Source organism: Tasmannia lanceolata, unplaced genomic scaffold (assembly GCF_043159265.1).
Source record: "Tasmannia lanceolata isolate RefF3 unplaced genomic scaffold, GAP_Taslan_0.1 ptg000006l, whole genome shotgun sequence".
Lineage (NCBI taxonomy): Eukaryota > Viridiplantae > Streptophyta > Magnoliopsida > Canellales > Winteraceae > Tasmannia > Tasmannia lanceolata.
The window spans coordinates 41,621,475-41,639,285 of NW_027518683.1; the positions used below are offsets into that span (position 1 = coordinate 41,621,475).

The window sequence follows — 17,811 nt, forward strand, 5'->3', positions numbered from 1 at the left end:
GAAAGCACCTCAAATTTAGCAGTTCTTCTCAACTGAGTTTTTCTAAGACTTGGATATAACCTCAGCTTAATAAATATCATTCAAAAGGACAGTAAGAAACAGAAAAGAAGGAGCTGTGAAACATGGAAGCTCATTCACTTTCAGTATATGCTGAGTATATTTCAAAACCCATTCTGAGAAAACAAAGAAAAATTAAAATAAAATAAAGAGTATTAAGCAGATAAATTTGAAAAAACTAATCATACAAAAGACAATTATAAGAACTAATTGTCCCAGCTTGGATTTTTATTTTTATTTTGTCTGAGATGAATTTTTTTATGGAGATTTATTAGAAAAAGGAAACTGAGAATCCCAATGCATATTGTCTACACAGGATTGTTGGCATGTAGAGGAAAGAACATCAAGCGGTCAGGCGGGCTCGGGCACATTCATCTCTTTAGTGAACTAAAGCCCAAGCCCAAGCCCTGCCCATCTCTCACCTCCAATCACCTTCTTTTCTATTTTTTGGTCCCTAAATTAGGATCAAGGCAACGATTTTGAAGCACAAAACCTTGAGCCCACCAACTGGTTGGGTCTGATCTGCTTGGCGGGCCTACAATCTTGGCCCCGATTAGTTATCTAGCTGTTTGGATCACAATCCATTTCAAATTGGACAGTCCATTAGTATATCCTAGGTCCTACTTATGTCATATATTGTTATGACTCAGGGTTGAGATTAAATGTTAATTGTCATTTTGAGTAAGATTTTTAAATATTACGAAAATATCCCTCATGATTAGACTTACATGAACAAAAATATTAAGGTTATTTTCGTACATTGAAACCCTCCATTCGGATCTAGGACACTCTAACAGGATTTTATGCCTATGTCTAGGTCACAATCTGAAAGATATGGATGCAGTGGATACGGTTCGGATCCAATTTCTGTTCCCGAAAAATTCCATCTATTGATCTTTTGGATCCATCAGACTGTTTGGATCCACTGACACTCTTATTAGTAGGGTTCTACTTATATCTAGAATTCAATCCCATTAAACTATAATGGCCTTAGGATTACAATATGGGCCATTCTGGCCCAACTCTGTAAAGGTAGGTAGTACTATATAAGGTCCCGGTTATGGACATGATATAACTTTGAAATCTTCGCATCATGGAAGCTTTTTGATCATTTTCGCTCATAGACGTAGGTGTCATTATCAAACCAGCCACAAAAATCTCTTCTGTTCCTCCAAACTTTGGCTGTAAGTATATACAATCAAATTCCCTTCATCGTTAGTAACGACTTTTCAAAAAAGTCGTTACAAACAAAGGAAATTTCTTGTTGTATCAAACCAAAGCTACAAAAATATCCCTCCAGCTATTCAATCACACACACTATTCTCTGATATAAACACCCCCTTCACCCATACAAAATTCACCACTCACTCCCCGGACTTCCACAAGGACAGTTCCAAACATGACACAGGGAACACTCGCCGTCTTCTCGGCCCTCGATAATGCGAAAACCCAACTATACCATTTTACGGCGATTGTCATCGCCGGAATGGGATTCTTCACCGATGCCTACGATCTCTTCTGCATCACAGCTGTCTCAAAACTAATCGGACGGCTCTACTACTTCAAGCCCGGGAGCCCAAAACCCGGGACTCTTCCCGTCAATGTCAATAACGCCATCACCGGTGTCGCCCTTTGCGGGACCCTCGCCGGCCAGCTTTTCTTCGGGTGGCTCGGTGACAAGCTCGGGAGGAAAAAGGTATTGTTAGAATATGTAAAATATTCACCGTTGGATTAGGTTGCGTTCTCATCGTTGGATTATCTTGGAGGTAGATCAGGCAAGTCGGTTAGATGAGGTAACTTAGATATATTAGGATAATATATTAGATTCTACTTAATTGTTTTTTTTTTTTTTTTGAAAATGTAGATTCTAATTATTTGTTTCCATGTTTATCATGATCTTACATAAAAACTATTTCTACTATCAAAAAATGTCAATAGTGGAAATAATTTTTTTATTATTTCAATAATACTATTTTACCCTTTTGTAAAATACATGTTGAAAAACACTAGAGAAGGTAGGAGACTACTTGCATCTACAAAATCTTTGTTTTTTTGAAATCCGTTGTTTTGTTTGACAAATGGTCCATTCATATACAATTATAATATTGTAGCGGGTATAGTTTAGTGGTGAAAGTGTGTCTACATTTATCTCTTAACTGCTTTATATAGGCCCTGACTAGGGTTGATTGTAATTACATAAGATTAACAGGAATCCACTAAAATTTTCAGGTATATGGAATTACACTTATAACCATGGTTGGTTGCGCCATAGCTTCAGGCTTCTCGCTCGGTTCAACCCCCAAAAGTGTAGTAACCTCCCTTTGTTTCTTCCGATTTTGGCTCGGGTTCGGCATCGGCGGGGATTACCCGCTCTCCGCCACGATCATGTCGGAGTACGCCAACCAAAAGACCCGCGGTGCGTTCATCGCCGCTGTCTTTGCAATGCAAGGGATCGGAATTTTGGTCGCAGGTGGCGTCGCCATGGCGGTCTCGAAGGCCTTCTTGAAGGCCTACCCGGCCCCCAATTATGTACAAAACCCCGTTTTTTCGACTCAACCGGAGGGAGATTTCGTATGGAGAATTGTTCTAATGTTTGGCGCCATTCCGGCCATCCTTACGTACTACTGGCGGATGAAGATGCCGGAGACTGCGAGGTTCACGGCGTTAGTGGAAGGAGACCAAAAGAAAGCCGCGGCGGACATGGCGAAAGTCCTAGACACTGATGAAATAGCTGTTGAGGATTCAAATTTTCCGACCGTTGCTAACTCTTACAGTCTTTTATCTAAGGAATTCATGACTAGGCATGGAATGCATCTGATTGGTACTTCCACCACTTGGTTTCTACTAGACATTGCATTCTACAGCCTGAACCTAACCCAAAAGGACATTTATCCAGCGATCGGATGGCTTCCAAAGGCCAAAAATATGAACGCAGTTGAGGAGGTTTTCAATATTTCCAAGTCTATGTTCTTAGTCGCACTCTTCGCAACTGTCCCAGGATACTGGTTTACTGTCTTTTTGATCGATCGGATTGGCCGATTTGTAATCCAGCTTGGCGGGTTTCTTCTAATGTCGGTTTTCATGTTGATAGTCGGAATTCGGTATGGAAAACTCAGGGGGGAGCAGTGTGGGGATGAAACCTCGTCTGGATACTGCAATGGAAAGACTGGGGAATTCATAGTTCTCTATGGACTCACTTTCTTTTTCGCCAATTTCGGACCAAATAGTACTACCTTTATTGTGCCGGCAGAGCTTTTTCCGGCTAGATTTCGGTCAACATGTCATGGGATGTCGGCAGCGGCTGGGAAAGCAGGTGCTATTATCAGTGCTTTCGTTGTTCAGACTTATACTCTGAACACAGACGGAAAGGCAGGGGAAAACAAGATCAAGAGGGTGATCATAAGCCTTGCGGCAGTGAATTTTCTTGGGTTCTTGTTTACTTTCCTAGTCCCAGAAACTAAAGGGCGGTCGCTCGAAGAAATTTCTGGTGAGGACAAGGGTTTCCGTAAAGGAAAGGAGGAGAAAGAAATATTTCCTAATGAGATGGTTTAGTTGAAGCATTTGTTCAGTTGAATTTGTGATTGTAATAAGATGTTTAACACATTAATAGGTATATTACTATCCTGTATGCTTGTGGCGTGAAAAACTGTCTATGATATATCCTTAGATGGGGTGTTTTTTTCAACAGATTGTTATTAGATGTGTGTTTTTTGAACAGATTTGCTGTATGAACTTCATATCAGAACAAGAACTTCAACAAGCTCTGTTATCAGGATTCATGAGAGAACAAGTGAAAGTGAAAAGAAGCAATGGCAAGGAATGAAATCAATTCAGAGGAATCACAACTACATGTTGAAGTGATTATCTGTTATGTCAGTGCTAAACAAAAAGGATCAATAGAATCAAACAGGTGCTGAAACAATAAGCTAATCAGACGAACTTATTAATAATCTCTACTTAGTTGAGCTTAGTATTGAAAGAAGGTCAAAATTGGGTGTTGAATTGATTAGGCTCTGTTTGTTTTGGATTTTTGGAACCGATAGTGAGTCCAAAACTGATTATCTGACTCAAAATTAAACGTAAATTTGAGTCCAATAATCAGTTTTGGCCTCACAATCTGTTCTCAAAAATCCAAAACAAACAGGACCTTAGCTGTTGTGCATATTCACAATTCGTTAGTTTTAGCAAATTATTGCAAACCGGATTGCAAACTGATCTGGACATACTGTTCTAGAATGTTCGCGGGTCACCCCCATAAAAGTGGCCAAGTCTCACACAAGCTCACTCAAATTTCGTGAATAGTCAGGAGAATGGGGTGAACTGTATCCCTCATTCCTGCTTTCCCAGCTCAACCAAACAACGAATGAACAATAACCTCAATTTTCACTCCTAGTGTTGTGCTAGTGTTGTGAGCTTTTTGGACGTGGCGCTTATGAGTGGGTGAGCTCTTTGGACGTTTTATTTGCTGAGAAAAAAAAAATGATGAAATGATAGTTTGTAACCTTAAATAGAAGGGAAAAATACACCAAGACCCCCTGTGGTTTCTGAGACATTCAACTTAACCCCTAATGTTTAAAAAGTTACAAGTAGACCCCCTGTGGTTTCAATTTGTATAAGGTAGGCCCCCTCTTTTGAAACACTACCAATGCTAATGAAGACCCCATACACCCCTCCAAATCCCATACCCGAATCCAAACACTACCAAAAATACAATGGGCCCACATTGTTTGGATGATCCAAAGAGTTCATTTGATGGGCCCTAACAGAGATAGGGTGTGCCCAAAAAATCAGCTCCATAAGATCATCCTAACCCTTCAATCTGTGGACGAACCGTCAACTAAGGGCGTCTACCTTACACAAATTGAAACCACAGGGGGTTTACTTGTAACTTACATTACGGGTTAAGTTGAATGTGTCAGAAACCACAGGGAATCTAAGTGTATTTTTCCCTAAATAGAATAATGAATCTCTTCTCCCATACATTGTCTAATCATGTAAATCTTGTTATTCTTGCTTTGTGTGTTTGTGTTTCTTGCATATTATCTTAGCATTAGGCAACTTAGGCTGCCAATTGAGTTTGATCCTATTATGAGAGATTAGAGATCTCTCAAGTTTCAACACAAGCTGGAGCCTACTCCTACAACTGCTGTAGGGTTTCGACTAACTTTTTCCTATAGAAATTTATAGAAGATGATTATACAAAACTATTTTCCATTAGGCTAAGAAACGACATTGTTTCAAGAAAACAATGGTGGGACTTCATCATAGATCTTGAACTATGGTCCCATCATCCAAGCATCCAACAAAAAACATTCGCATTATTATGGCTTGGACTACATCATAGATCTTCAACCATGGTTGCATGCGAGACAGGCTTGACTCTTTAGTCACCGTTTGATTGCCATATTGATTTACCAGGATAAGATACATACCAAGATACGAGTTATCTATTGTTTGTCACGAGTATCTAGAATAAATTCTATTTCAAAAAAGCACTTTATCTTAAAGAACAAGGATAGATGTAATTCCTACAAAAAAGTGGAATTCTGCTTATTGTGATTTTTCTAAGATAGTACATTTCAGGAATGAAAATCACGTGACCTTCACATTCAAGAGTTTATTTGGTAGGAATTTTCAAAGAAATTCTACCCAAAACAACCTATTCTAGAATATAAGATCTTATTCATGAAAGCCTATTCTGCAAACAAACAGCCCCTAAGCACACCACAGTTCATTTTCTTACAGAAATTTATGGCCTTTTAATATGCTGCAAGTTAGATTGCTGTTAATGAAAATCCCAGAGCATTATATTAGAGAAAAATAAATAGATTCAACTAAGATATATGATGGATAATGAGAAATGTGGTACAAGAGGATCTTAGTCGCACCATTCAAAATATGGGAAAAAAAAAAACAATCTCAGTCACTTTCATCGCTTTGGTAATTTTGGAGGAGGGATTGAAGTCCAATGTTCATCTCACTGGTTTTTGGCTCCTCTTGTTTCTTTTCTACTAGAGCTTGCTTGCTTTCTGTTGAAGTAGGCTGAGGCTTCTTAACGGCTTTTACAATGAACGTAGGCTTTGGCTTACGAGCCTCTGAGATGTTGGGAGCTTCTGTTACAAATAATAAATAGGTCTCAGTAAACAAAATGATAGCATAGACACAAAATGTTCTGAATATTATACTTAAATCATGTCAGTAAAAATTTAACCAATTATGTGTATATATGCCAGTCCATGTCCAAGATGTTTACAGATAAACAATCACCATTCCCTAATTTTAAGGTTTGGACTTTCATTGCCTTGATGTAATAATGTTGGCTTAAAGAGGATGAAGCTGGAGCGCGGATACAGATGTGTGGGCTCCAATGTCTCATAAGAAGAAGATGATGGAGAAACCCCTCGAGACCGAGATGGTCCACTACAAATAGATAGAAAAACAGGCAAATAAAGATAAACAGAGAAATAAACAGGGGGAATTGCCCCCAAGGAGGAAGTCAAAAAATTCTATCCTTTCCTTGGCTACTCCATACCTAGCCACCATGTCCACTTCACTATTGGCCGATATTCTGACATGAGAGTAAGAAATCCCGGTGTCTCCTACTCGCTCCTAGATCTCATCAAACCAATGAGCAAATCTCCATGGATGGGAATGGGTCCCTTCGGACACCTTATAACATTGGTCTCCCTCTATAATGCAAACCCTAGGCTCTGATACCAATTAATGCAAACCTAGGGTTCGCATGTGACTTTCTCACATTACTATTAGGTGATCAAAGGAAGGTCTCTCAATATAGATCTGATCCCTAGGAGCACTGCTCGTACCTCCGCCCCAATAGAGTAAAATATCCCAATTGGGCCTGATAAAACCCACCTCGTAATCCCATGCCCGTCTCTTCGGACTCCTACTCCTGCAGGCCCAGGATTGTCTATACTTGACCCGGACTGCATATGATCATATAGGACTGTAGACCTCATAATCATAGGTCTGCACATGATCTGTCAAAATCTAACTCAAGAGACCACCTATAGGAGCAATGATCCAGACATGTTAGTGCAGATCATACTTTGCGAACCTGGCTATTGTGTAAGACTCCCATCTAGGTGACTTGATAAAATTACTCATGCCTATTCGAAATCCAGGGGGCAAAATCTGTGGAGAAGCCCCAGCCCACCTTGGGGTAAAAGCTTTTCCGTAGACAGCCATACTTGAGAAGATCAACACTCAAGATAAGATTTAAAAGGAGGAGATTTAGATTAGCGACAAGATGCCATCTTTGTTATTGCGCGGAGGAGACGCTCTACCACACATTGATTCACCGTCAGCTCGCAAAGCATGTTGGGATCGAAGTTCAGAAGTGTTTTGGGGTATCATGGGTGTTTCCAGGAAAACTAAAAGACTTGCGAGGAATGGATATTAAAAGGAATGGGTACTTTTGGTAAAATATAATGGATGCTAATCTGTTTGCGATGATTTGAACCATATGGAACAAAAGAAAACGTAGAATCTTTGAGGAGAAAAGAGCTCAAGTGTCCTGACTACTAATGAAGATAAACTGATGACAATACACCAGGTCTGATGCAGCAAGAAATTTTTTTAAAGATAACAAAATTTTACTATATGGCGCTAACCGAAATACGTCAACGGGGACACAGCATCCCACCTATGCACAACTATAGCTACGCCATTCCACTGCATGTGTACAACAACTAAATGCTCCCCCAAAACCCAGAAAACTCAGATCTCTAACATATTCCATAGATATATTGCGGCCCCTCCAAACAGATCTATTGCTCAGAGAAGACCCCGCATCAATAACCGACCACTGGATGATGGAGAATCAGTTTCCAGATTGAATTCTCCTAACAGAGAATGCTCCCCACACAGGCACCGACGAAACAAGAATTATTGGGGCACTTCTGTGATGGATCTCTTGAGAGTCAGTTTGGTTGCACGTAGTTACCTCATAAGAGTGGTTGTGAATTAAAACTTAGGTTGTCAACAGGGAAGAGACAAACCAAGGAGTCTGCTCGTAGAGTAGTGGAAAGTAGTGTTTGGTTGTCAACTAAAGTAGTTTCCTGGTACGGAGTATCATTACCAAAATAAGGGAGCAGTAGGGGGTGTCATTACTAATATAGAAGGGAAAGCTTAACGAGAAAGAGAGAGAGAGAGAGAACCCAGGAAACTGGAAAATTAACATTGGATGGAACATCCCTAGGAAGAAAATAGGTGTGAGATGGAAACCTCCCCTTGCTGGATGCTCAATAGGAAACCCATGGGCTCTTCTCAGTTTGCTCTTATTTCTACCTTTTATTTCGGAAACGGCAACAAATAGTTTTAGATTTCGGCAGAATTATAGATGTCAAATGTAGTTACAGAAGAAATACAACAACAAAACACAAGAAACAAACTTAAGGGACAAGATGTCCCAAATGCTCACTGCATCTGAAATACCATTACATATCCCAATTTACTGAATCAATCCAGAACAGTCCACCAAAATCTATGAAGGAATGCTTTTATGGTGGAAACAAATAACTGATTACCAACTCTTCCTGGTCTACACCATCCTTTGCAAATTTGTCAGCCATCTCATTCGCCAATCTAGGCCTATGCTGAAGTAAAGGATTAATTTTCAAGCCCGTGTCCAGAATCTGCGTGATGATTCTAGGTAATCTCCATGGACCCATTGAACTTTTGCTCACACATCCAATCACATTTGTTGAATATCCTTCAATGATGAGTTGTCCACTTAAAGATGAGATATAGAACTTTAACCCACAAAGTAAAGCCCTTGCTTCCACTTTGTTGGAATCACAAACACCAGCTGGCCTTGGAAAAACACCTGAAGGACATTCCCCATTTGAGTCCCAGAAAAACTCATCCCACGTCAACTCGACCTAGTTTACCCTTCAAGCTACCATCGAAATCGAATTTGATCCACCAGAGGATAAGCTCAACTTTTATATCCATTATCATTCTTAAAAACATCCTACTCCTTTCCATGAGAATTCAATTGTTCCTCTCCTCTGAAATTTGGCAAGCCATTTCCAAAGGAACAAGACTCCAAAGAAGCTTTCTAGTACTTCCAAAAGAATTCTTGCTCCAATTAAGAATAGTTCATTGATTGACAATGGAAGAACCCATGGGTCATGACACCCCAAAAATTTTAATAATGGCACACAAAAGATAACAAGAGAATGAGCAATGGACCATTTTTATTTTTATTTTTATTTTTATTTTTTTGAATAGTAACTGCTTTCATTGATAAAGAGGAAGAAGACCGAGAAGGTCATACAACCATCAAACAGGAGCTGCAAACATAGAAAAAATAAAAAAAATAATACATCACTCAAGGGGGAAGGAAATCAAACATCTCCAATCTCTCCCTCCCTACACCTTGGCGAGCAAGACAATCAGCCTCACTGTTCACCGATCTCCTAACATGCTTGAATACCAATGAAGAGACTCCAATCTTGTCTTGGATTTCATCAAAATATTGCGCAAACCACCAGGGAGGAACAGTGGACGCTTTTAACCATCTAATAACATTTGAAGAATCACCTTCCACTATCGTTTTATCCAGTAGCTCGCTGCTTAAATGTTCGATGCCTTGATAGGCAGCTCTAAGTCTAACTTCCGCTTCACTAGGATCAGTCACACCAATCGAGGCCAAATGACCTCTTTGGTAGCCCCTCTTAATACGCTTCCAGCCGGCCCGGGATTCCCCAAACTTGACCCATCGAAGTTAAGTTTGAACAAGCCGACAGGGGGGCTTCCCAATTTTGCACAGTGGAGGGAGCAATGGACCATTAGATGATCTAAATCTCCCTACCCTTCTTTTTTTGACATAGAATCTACCTTCACTTCTTTGCAAAGGATATACGCGAGACTATCGAACGTGTTGATTTGTTAGTTTGTTTTTTTGGGCTGCCACAATCCAAAAGAAAGCTCCCACTAGTAGTGGAGCAAAAGCTTTCCAAACTCTAGCAGGGGGAGATTTTCCCCATTCCGATTTCAGCAAGTTAAGGAAAAAGGATACGAGAGAAAAAAAATAAAACTCCAATTGGAATCTGGAATCCAAATCTTTGAATCTGGGTTTATAACTAGAACAATAGAAATTGCTAATCAAGCAGAGAAGAGAAGCTATCAATTTCTCTATCGTTGAGGTCCCTCTTAAGTCTAATATCCCAGATGATTGCCCCATCTCCCCTTCTCTCAATATTGTCACAAACTCTCACCACAATATCAATCGCTACAAGATGTAGATTTGGGAATGCATGGCAAAAATTGGACTCACATTCCAATAGATCCTCGCAAAACCTAATGCTCCCCTCCCACCCTACCACCTAAATCTAGACTCAAGCAACAATCTACGATCACAAATAACCCGCAATGCACCGTAACTCTTACCTAATTGTGGGTTCCTACTCTCCCAATCCCTCTCAAACCTTCCCATATTTGTCTCTAATAATTTTTGACATAATACCTCTCTTTTTTTTTCTTTTCTTTTTTTTTTTGAGAATTAACAAGGAATTTTATTAAGTAAAAGAGGGACAAGGTGTCCCAGTACATAAAACAATATGGGGAATCAGGCAGAGCAGTGCCTAAAGAGACCCTGTAATATCATTACAATTAACAATCGTTCCCTCAATGGCTACCCCCCTTCTTTAGCCAGAATATCCGCACAAGTGTTAGCAGTTCTCCTGCTATGAATAAGCTGTGGATGAAGGCACCTTACCAGGTCTCGAATTTCATCAAGGATATTATGTAATCTCCATGGCCCGCCGCCTTGATTACTTGCCCAAGTTATAACATTTGATGAGTCCCCCTCCACTATTAGGGGACCTAAATTATTAGCAGAAAACCACCTTAAACCAAACAGCATTCCCTTCGCCTCTGCTTCATTTGCGTCACATGTTCCCGCCGATCCGGAATACAACATAAAGTTCTACCAGAATGATCACGGATCAATCCGCCAAAACCAGCCGGTCCCGGATTACCAAGTGAACTGCCATCGAAGTTAAGTTTTACCCAACCTTCTGTCGGAGCTCTCCATTGCGGTGTAATGGAAGATCGATACCTTCTTTCTCGCAGCACCACATTCCACTTACGCAATGCTACCCCGGTGGAGTACAGCAGGTTCCCTTTTGCCCCAAGTGATTAATGATAGCTTTATGTCCAGAGCTTAGTTATCAATTCCGTTCCGTTCCGGCCGGAACGCACCGGAATTCCGGTTCCGGTCCGGATTCCGGAACGGAATGCCTATATTTTCCGTTCCGGTCATTCCGGCCGGAATGGGCGAAACCCCCTATTCCGGCCGGAATGGGGTTGGAAAGTTGGAAAAAATTAAAAAAATTCAAAACAAATCCAAAAAATTACAGAAATGCCCGTATGGCTGTTGGGGAGTGTATTTTACATATTTACCCTCGTTTTATGACCGTGGGGGTGCTGTTTGGAGGGCTATTTTCGTCTTTTTGCAAAAAATTCAAAAAAGATTCAAAAAATTCCCAAAAATTCCCCTCGTCGGAATGGAACAAAAATTTCAAAAAATTCACCATACCCACTGAATTTTTTTTCATATTTTTAACTTTTTTTTTTTGTAAAATTCCCCTCGCCGGAGCGGAACGGAAACTTTCGAACGAAACGGCCGAAACACCGATGTGCCAAATAATCGCAGAGAGTAGAGGTTTCCATAAAGCTTCGCCCAGGCAGCCATGAAAAGCACCATTCCAACTGAGGAGAACCTCCGATATCTCCCCCTGCATAACCCACTGAATCCCAAAAGATCGAAGTAACGCATTCCATATACTGTTGGTATACGAGCAATGTATAAATAAATGATCAATGGTCTCCTCCGCTTCGAGGCACAGAGAGCACCGATTAGCGAGCTGAAAGCACCGCTGTTTTAGGCGATCGAGAGTGTCGATACACCTATGTGATACTGCCCAAATGAAAGCCTTAATCCTTGGTGGAATAGGTTGTCTACATATATTAGCCCAACGGGAGTCAGCCCCCTCATCATTGCACAGAGCCTGAAAAAATGATCTAACCGTAAATTCTCCATCCGACTCTGCTTGCCACAGGATGGTATCCTCAGCTTGAGGTGATAAATAGCAATCATCCAGAACTCGAAGGAGGGCAGCGTAGTTGGTAATTTCATCATCTTTTAAATGTCTGCGCATTTGGATATCCCATACCATCTTCCCTGCTCCTGTCCTTTGGTGAATGTTCTCCGCCACCGATGCTTGTTGGTTACATGCCAAACAAAATAGGTCCGGAAATCTCTCCTTGAGAGTTTGAGTCCCAAGCCACATATCTAGCCAAAATCGGACATTCAGTCCCTTCCCAACCTTGAATCTGATCATTGTCTAAAACGAATCACGCACAGAGCTTACAGATTTCCAGGTCCCCCGACCCCTTACCACGGGGTGGATCCCGGCATACCCAGTCTCCCCAACATCTCCCGAATTTCCCCCCTATTATCTCCTGCCACAAAGCATTCTTCTCAGATCCGAACCTCCACAACCATTTCCCCAAAAGTGACATATTTCGAAGCTTCAACAACCCTATCCCAATCCCACCATTCTTTTTTGACCTACATACTTTCTCCCATTTAAGCAGGTGTTTCAGCTTTTTGCCCTCCTCCTGACCTTCCCATAAGAAGTCTCTTTGCAGCTTCTCTATCCGCTTCGCCACAGTTGCCGGTATTTTGAATAACGACATGAAATAAACTGGCATGTTGGCCATTGCCGCCTTAATTAAAGTAATTCTTCCTCCGAAAGATAGGTATTTTTTCTTCCATGCAGCCAACTTCCTTTCAATCCTTTCCACAATCGGATCCCACTGAGTTGCCGAGGGGACCCCAAACCCCAGAGGGAGCCCTAGATATGAAATGGGAAGGGAAGATGCCAAACATCCCATTACATCAGCGTGACTCGAGAGTCTTTCATTGTCAATGTTGATCCCCGCAATCACACTTTTGTACATATTTATTTTGACGCCAGTAGAAATTTCAAACCATTTGAAAAGAATCTTGAGATTATATACCTGCTTCGCACTATTCTTTAGGAATACGAGCATATCGTCGGCAAACTGACGGTGGGTGACTGCCGGTGAATTCTCAGATACCCTCAGCCCCTCGATGTACCCCAACTCCTCCGCTTTAGAGAACATACTACTGAGGACTTCAGCAACCATAATAAATAGATACGGTGATAGAGGGTCCCCTTGCCGAATTCTCCTCGATGATCCAAAGAAACCTTCAGGTGATCTCCATTAATGAGAATCGAAAATGAAGCCGAGGAGACGCAAGCCATCATCCAACTTCTCCACTTGGTTCCAAAGCCCATTCGATCCATGATATAGTCAAGCACTTTCCATTCAACATGATCTATGCCTTCTCAATGTCCACCTTAATGATGATCCCACTTCCCCCACCTCTTTTAGTAGAGTCTAAAATTTCATTTGCAATGAGAACCCCATCCAGAATTTGTCTATTATTAACAAAGGCCCCTTGGAATTTAGAGATTACCTCGCCCATAACCGTCTTGAGTCTACCTGCTAGGACTTTTGCAAGGATCTTGTAAACCCCGTGCACAAGACTAATCGGCCTATAGTCTTTGATCTCCGCAGCACCATTTTTCTTCGGAGTTAGAGAGATAAACGTTGAGTTGATGGCTCTGTTGAGAATTCCCCGTTCGTGAAACTCATGGAAGAAAGCATAAATGTCGGCTTTGAGGGTATCCCAATGTTGCTCATAGAATGCCACCGGGAAGCCGTCTGGGCCAGGTGCTATGTCCTTCCTTAGGGATTTGATAGCCGCCTCTATTTCCTCCAAAGAGAAAGGCCTTTCCAGCCATTTTTCTCGACTTACAGATATTTTTTTAAATCGAAGGCCGGGAAATTTTGGGCGCCAATTGTGTTGGGCAGTATATAGCTTCTCATAGTAACTTAGTATATGATTCCGGATGGCCTCCCTCTCCTCCACTAAGTTTCCATCCACCGATAGACAATTAATTGCATTGATCCTCCGTCGTGAGCTAGCCATACGATGAAAAAATCTTGTGTTCATATCCCCCTCTTTCAGCCAAGATACACGAGACTTTTGCCTCCAACTGATCTCCTCTTTCCGGATCATTTCCTCATACTCCGCAAGTAGCTCCACCCTCAATTGCCTATCCGCTTCAACCAAATTTGCTTCCGCCTCTTTGTTTTCCAGCAATCCCAACTTCACCAGGACATCCTCCTTTCTAAATTCTTTAGCCGCCTTTGCTTGCTTTGCCCATTCTCTAACATTCAGTTTTATGGTCTTCAATTTCTTACATATCACAAATCCTTTCCATCCCACCACCGTTTCAGAATTCCGCCATCCTTGTATTTGAGAGTTGAGTTCCTCCACATAACACAAACCCAAGTCGTACCTGAAAGGTTTTGGACCACCGTTGAAGTCAGACATCAGGAGCATCACAGGGTTGTGGTCTGAGATTGGCCTTGGTAATGCACATTGACAGATCAGTTGAAAAGCCTCCTCCCACTCCTCAGAGATTAGGATCCTGTCCAGTCTGCTTAGCACTAGCTGCTCTTGATTATTTGTCCAAGTGAAAGTAGCTCCCCTCCAATGGAAGATCCACCAACTCGCTGTCTTGAATGGATATCTTACGGTATTAAAATCACCTCCTATGAGCCATGGACCATTCCACTGATCTCGGATGTTTTTGAGTTCAGGCCAAAAGAATCTTCTTTCCCGTGCTCTTGATGGTCCAGTATACAGCCGTCATTAGCCATTGGGTGTCATTAGTCCGAGACTTAAAGCAGATTGAGATCGAGTATTCATTTGCAACACTATCCAATCTATCAAATAAATTGTCTCGCCAAATGACGATGATTCCCCCAGCAGATCCCCTTGCCTCCATAGCTTCCCACCTTCTATTTGATCATCCCCAAATTTTGTCAATGAGATGTTCAGAGACCCTGGATACCTTTGACTCTACAATTGCCAATATATCTGGATTTCTGAAAGAGCAAAGATCCTTTACCGCCAGCTTTTTCCTCTCCGATCCCAGTCCTCTGATATTTCAAAATATAACCTTCATTTCTAACCTTAAATTTCAGTAAAACCCTTTCCCATCGCCTCAGCGTAACCGCCTCAGCTCCCTCTGTCCCTTCCTACCCTTACTAGCTGACGCTTTACTCTTCCCTTCCCGTTTATCTAGTTCATCTGCCATCATCTTTGTCAAGGGAACATTCTCCTCAAAGAGGATCCCGTAATCCCTCCACATGTCCGACAAAGCCCCGAATTCATCCTTATGACAAGAATTTTCAGAGGAGTCGCCGTCATCATCACGCAAGCAGTCTTTGACTTTATTCCGTAGTTCGATTTCCAATGAGTCGACTTCCTTTGATTGATCCTGGCACACCGCCGAAGGCAGTAACAGTTCATCCAAGTTCCCCTTAGTTGCAACTTCATTGGTTTGTTGCATACTATCTTCAGCTTTGTTACCCCCCGACGATTCGATTGGAATATGCGCCTCCATCGGTCCATCCAAATTTCTGTACAATGTCTCCCGGTGTCCCCTTTTCGGCTGCTTCCCGCTAGATCTCCTTGGAGCGTCCCGATCATCAAAATCATCAAGATTGTTCCACGTTGCCTCTTCATTTTCTTTGTATGATCTGCCCAGATCCAAGCCCAGAGTCGCCATTCTACATCTCTCTTTTGAAGATGCCTCATCAGTTGAGCAATCGGCGATATTTGCTCTTGATAGATCCTTCGTTATATTCAGATGAAGCCCCACCTCCAAAGAATCCTGATTGGTTTCAACAACAGCTTCATTCATCTCATTATCCAAATCTCATGTGATGATATCTCATCAGACGAGACCTCAGCTCTGATGGTCAAGGCCTTCGATAAATTTAGATGAATTCCCACCATCGAGGGGTCCTGAATGGTTTCATGAATAAATTCATTCTCCACATTATCGGGACCCTTGCCATTAGTGTTGTCACCAAGATCAGACATCTTTTCCTTGAGTACAGAAACTTCTACATCCTCTGTCTGAAGTAGAGCATTATCCTGATTGGGCCTAACAGATTCCACTTCAGCCTGGATGGCAAGATTCGGATCCCCATTATCCTCCAACTGTACAGATTTCGGATCCCCTGAAGGGATAGGATTTCCAACATTCGCCCCAGATCTTTTTTACCGCAGCTTTAAGTACTCGCGAACAATCTCCTCCCGTGATGGGAGATCATCAGATTTTCGACGCTTATGATATTTCGACCGGCTCGCTTCATACTAAACAGTTTATGGGACCAGCTATATCCAGTATCATTATTAAAATTACTGTTTCTAGCCGGTTTCCAGTACCCGGGCTGCATGTATTCCATCTGTCCCACATGCGAGAATCCATTGCCATGTGATGAACGTCTGTTTTTATCCGATTGATGTCTACCGCCACGTGTCCCATTAATTCTAAAGACATTTTTAGTATTCAGCTTGGGCTTATCGACAAGCCGACGTGTACCCCACTCCACCGGATTGGTACTGCTAGAAGATATCGCAGCCATAGAACGATTCTCATGATCCTGGACGTGTGTCTGATTCGCATGCGATGAAACGCGTGGCATCATTTTCTTATCCTTACTTCGGTGTGAAGGCACCTCCTGTCCAACCACTTGGTTAACGACACGTGTCCCAGATAAGAGCCTTCTATTGCAGCCATTATCATCCCTACGAACGGGTTCATCCATTCGGTCTTCAACAGGCGTCCTCTCCAACAGACGAAAGTAGCCCGCCCTCGAAGTTTCCGCCAAATCGGTATTTTTTTCAAAATTTGAATGTGTGGCTGGATGTGGAAGGTCACCCCTCATCTCCCGATCAACGGTTACGATATTTTTTCCTTTTCTTTTACGTTCAGCCCTCCAATCGTACGCACACCCGTTGTTTCCTCCGTCCGATTTTGATCCCGTATTGATTAACGTTTCACTGTTCATCTTCCTCCTAGTGACATCAAATAGTGACCGACCGCCGATTGCTCCATCATCCGATTCGCCAACCCTTTTCCGGTTATGACTGACCCCAGAGTCAGACTCCTTTGTGACTGATTTTTTCATTTCGTTCATTTCTCCGTCGCCCTGAAAAGGATAGTGGTTGACCTTGGTGTTCGCCGGCCAGGCTCCCATCAGTAAGTTATTCTCATGTTCCCCCATCACACCGATTGTATACCAGCGGTTTTCTACCTTTAGCCGTACATAAGAGCGAAGAAATCTCCATTCAGTAGTAAATATCTTTGCGGACATGTACTCCATGCATTGAGAGTTTTTCCCTTCAGTTTTGATTTCTAAAACAGTGCCGAAAATTCCTCCAAGGGTTTGAACGATAGATGAGGCCCATGTGTGCAATGGAATCCCGTAGAAACGCACCCAAATAGCTTTAGCCCCCGTCTCGGACGCCGGATTCCAAGGACGCAAGGAGAGGAGGTTGCTTCCAAAGGCCAAGGCGCCTCTACTGAATACATGTGTCGCTTGAGTTTCAGATTCAAAACCGAAAAAAATTTCAAGAGCATTTAATATATATCGTTCCGGTAGAGATGGGATATTCCAAGACCATTTAGCCCACTCCCATACTTCATTAACTGCCCACTTCTCCATTTTTATCTTCCCAATGAGACATGTCTTTAGTAATTCCTTTCTTTTGTCGACCTCCTTTCCGGTGATTAATACTTTGGGAACTCATCACATACTTTGATGGACCCT

The 17,811-nt window shown here is 42.0% G+C and overlaps 2 protein-coding genes across 5 annotated transcripts in view; one reads left to right on the forward strand and one right to left on the reverse strand.

Annotated features, from left to right (window-relative positions):
• The first annotated feature begins 1,392 nt into the window (after positions 1-1,392).
• On the forward strand, positions 1,393-3,742 carry LOC143878608 (low affinity inorganic phosphate transporter 8-like). The gene is made up of 2 exons (XM_077380879.1): positions 1,393-1,753; positions 2,287-3,742. The coding sequence occupies exons 1-2, from the start codon at positions 1,457-1,459 to the stop codon at positions 3,607-3,609; spliced, it is 1,620 nt and encodes a 539-aa protein (XP_077236994.1). The 5' UTR covers positions 1,393-1,456; the 3' UTR covers positions 3,610-3,742.
• A 2,100-nt stretch (positions 3,743-5,842) lies between these two features.
• LOC143880313 (uncharacterized) overlaps positions 5,843-17,811 on the reverse strand; it is a 41,017-nt gene continuing 29,048 nt past the window's right edge. For all 4 annotated transcript variants that reach the window (XM_077383191.1, XM_077383190.1, XM_077383189.1 and 1 more), the window contains exon 9: positions 5,843-6,170. In XM_077383191.1, coding sequence (XP_077239306.1) covers positions 5,977-6,170 — 194 coding nt within the window. In that variant the 3' untranslated portion in view covers positions 5,843-5,976. The remainder of the gene's footprint in view (positions 6,171-17,811) is intronic.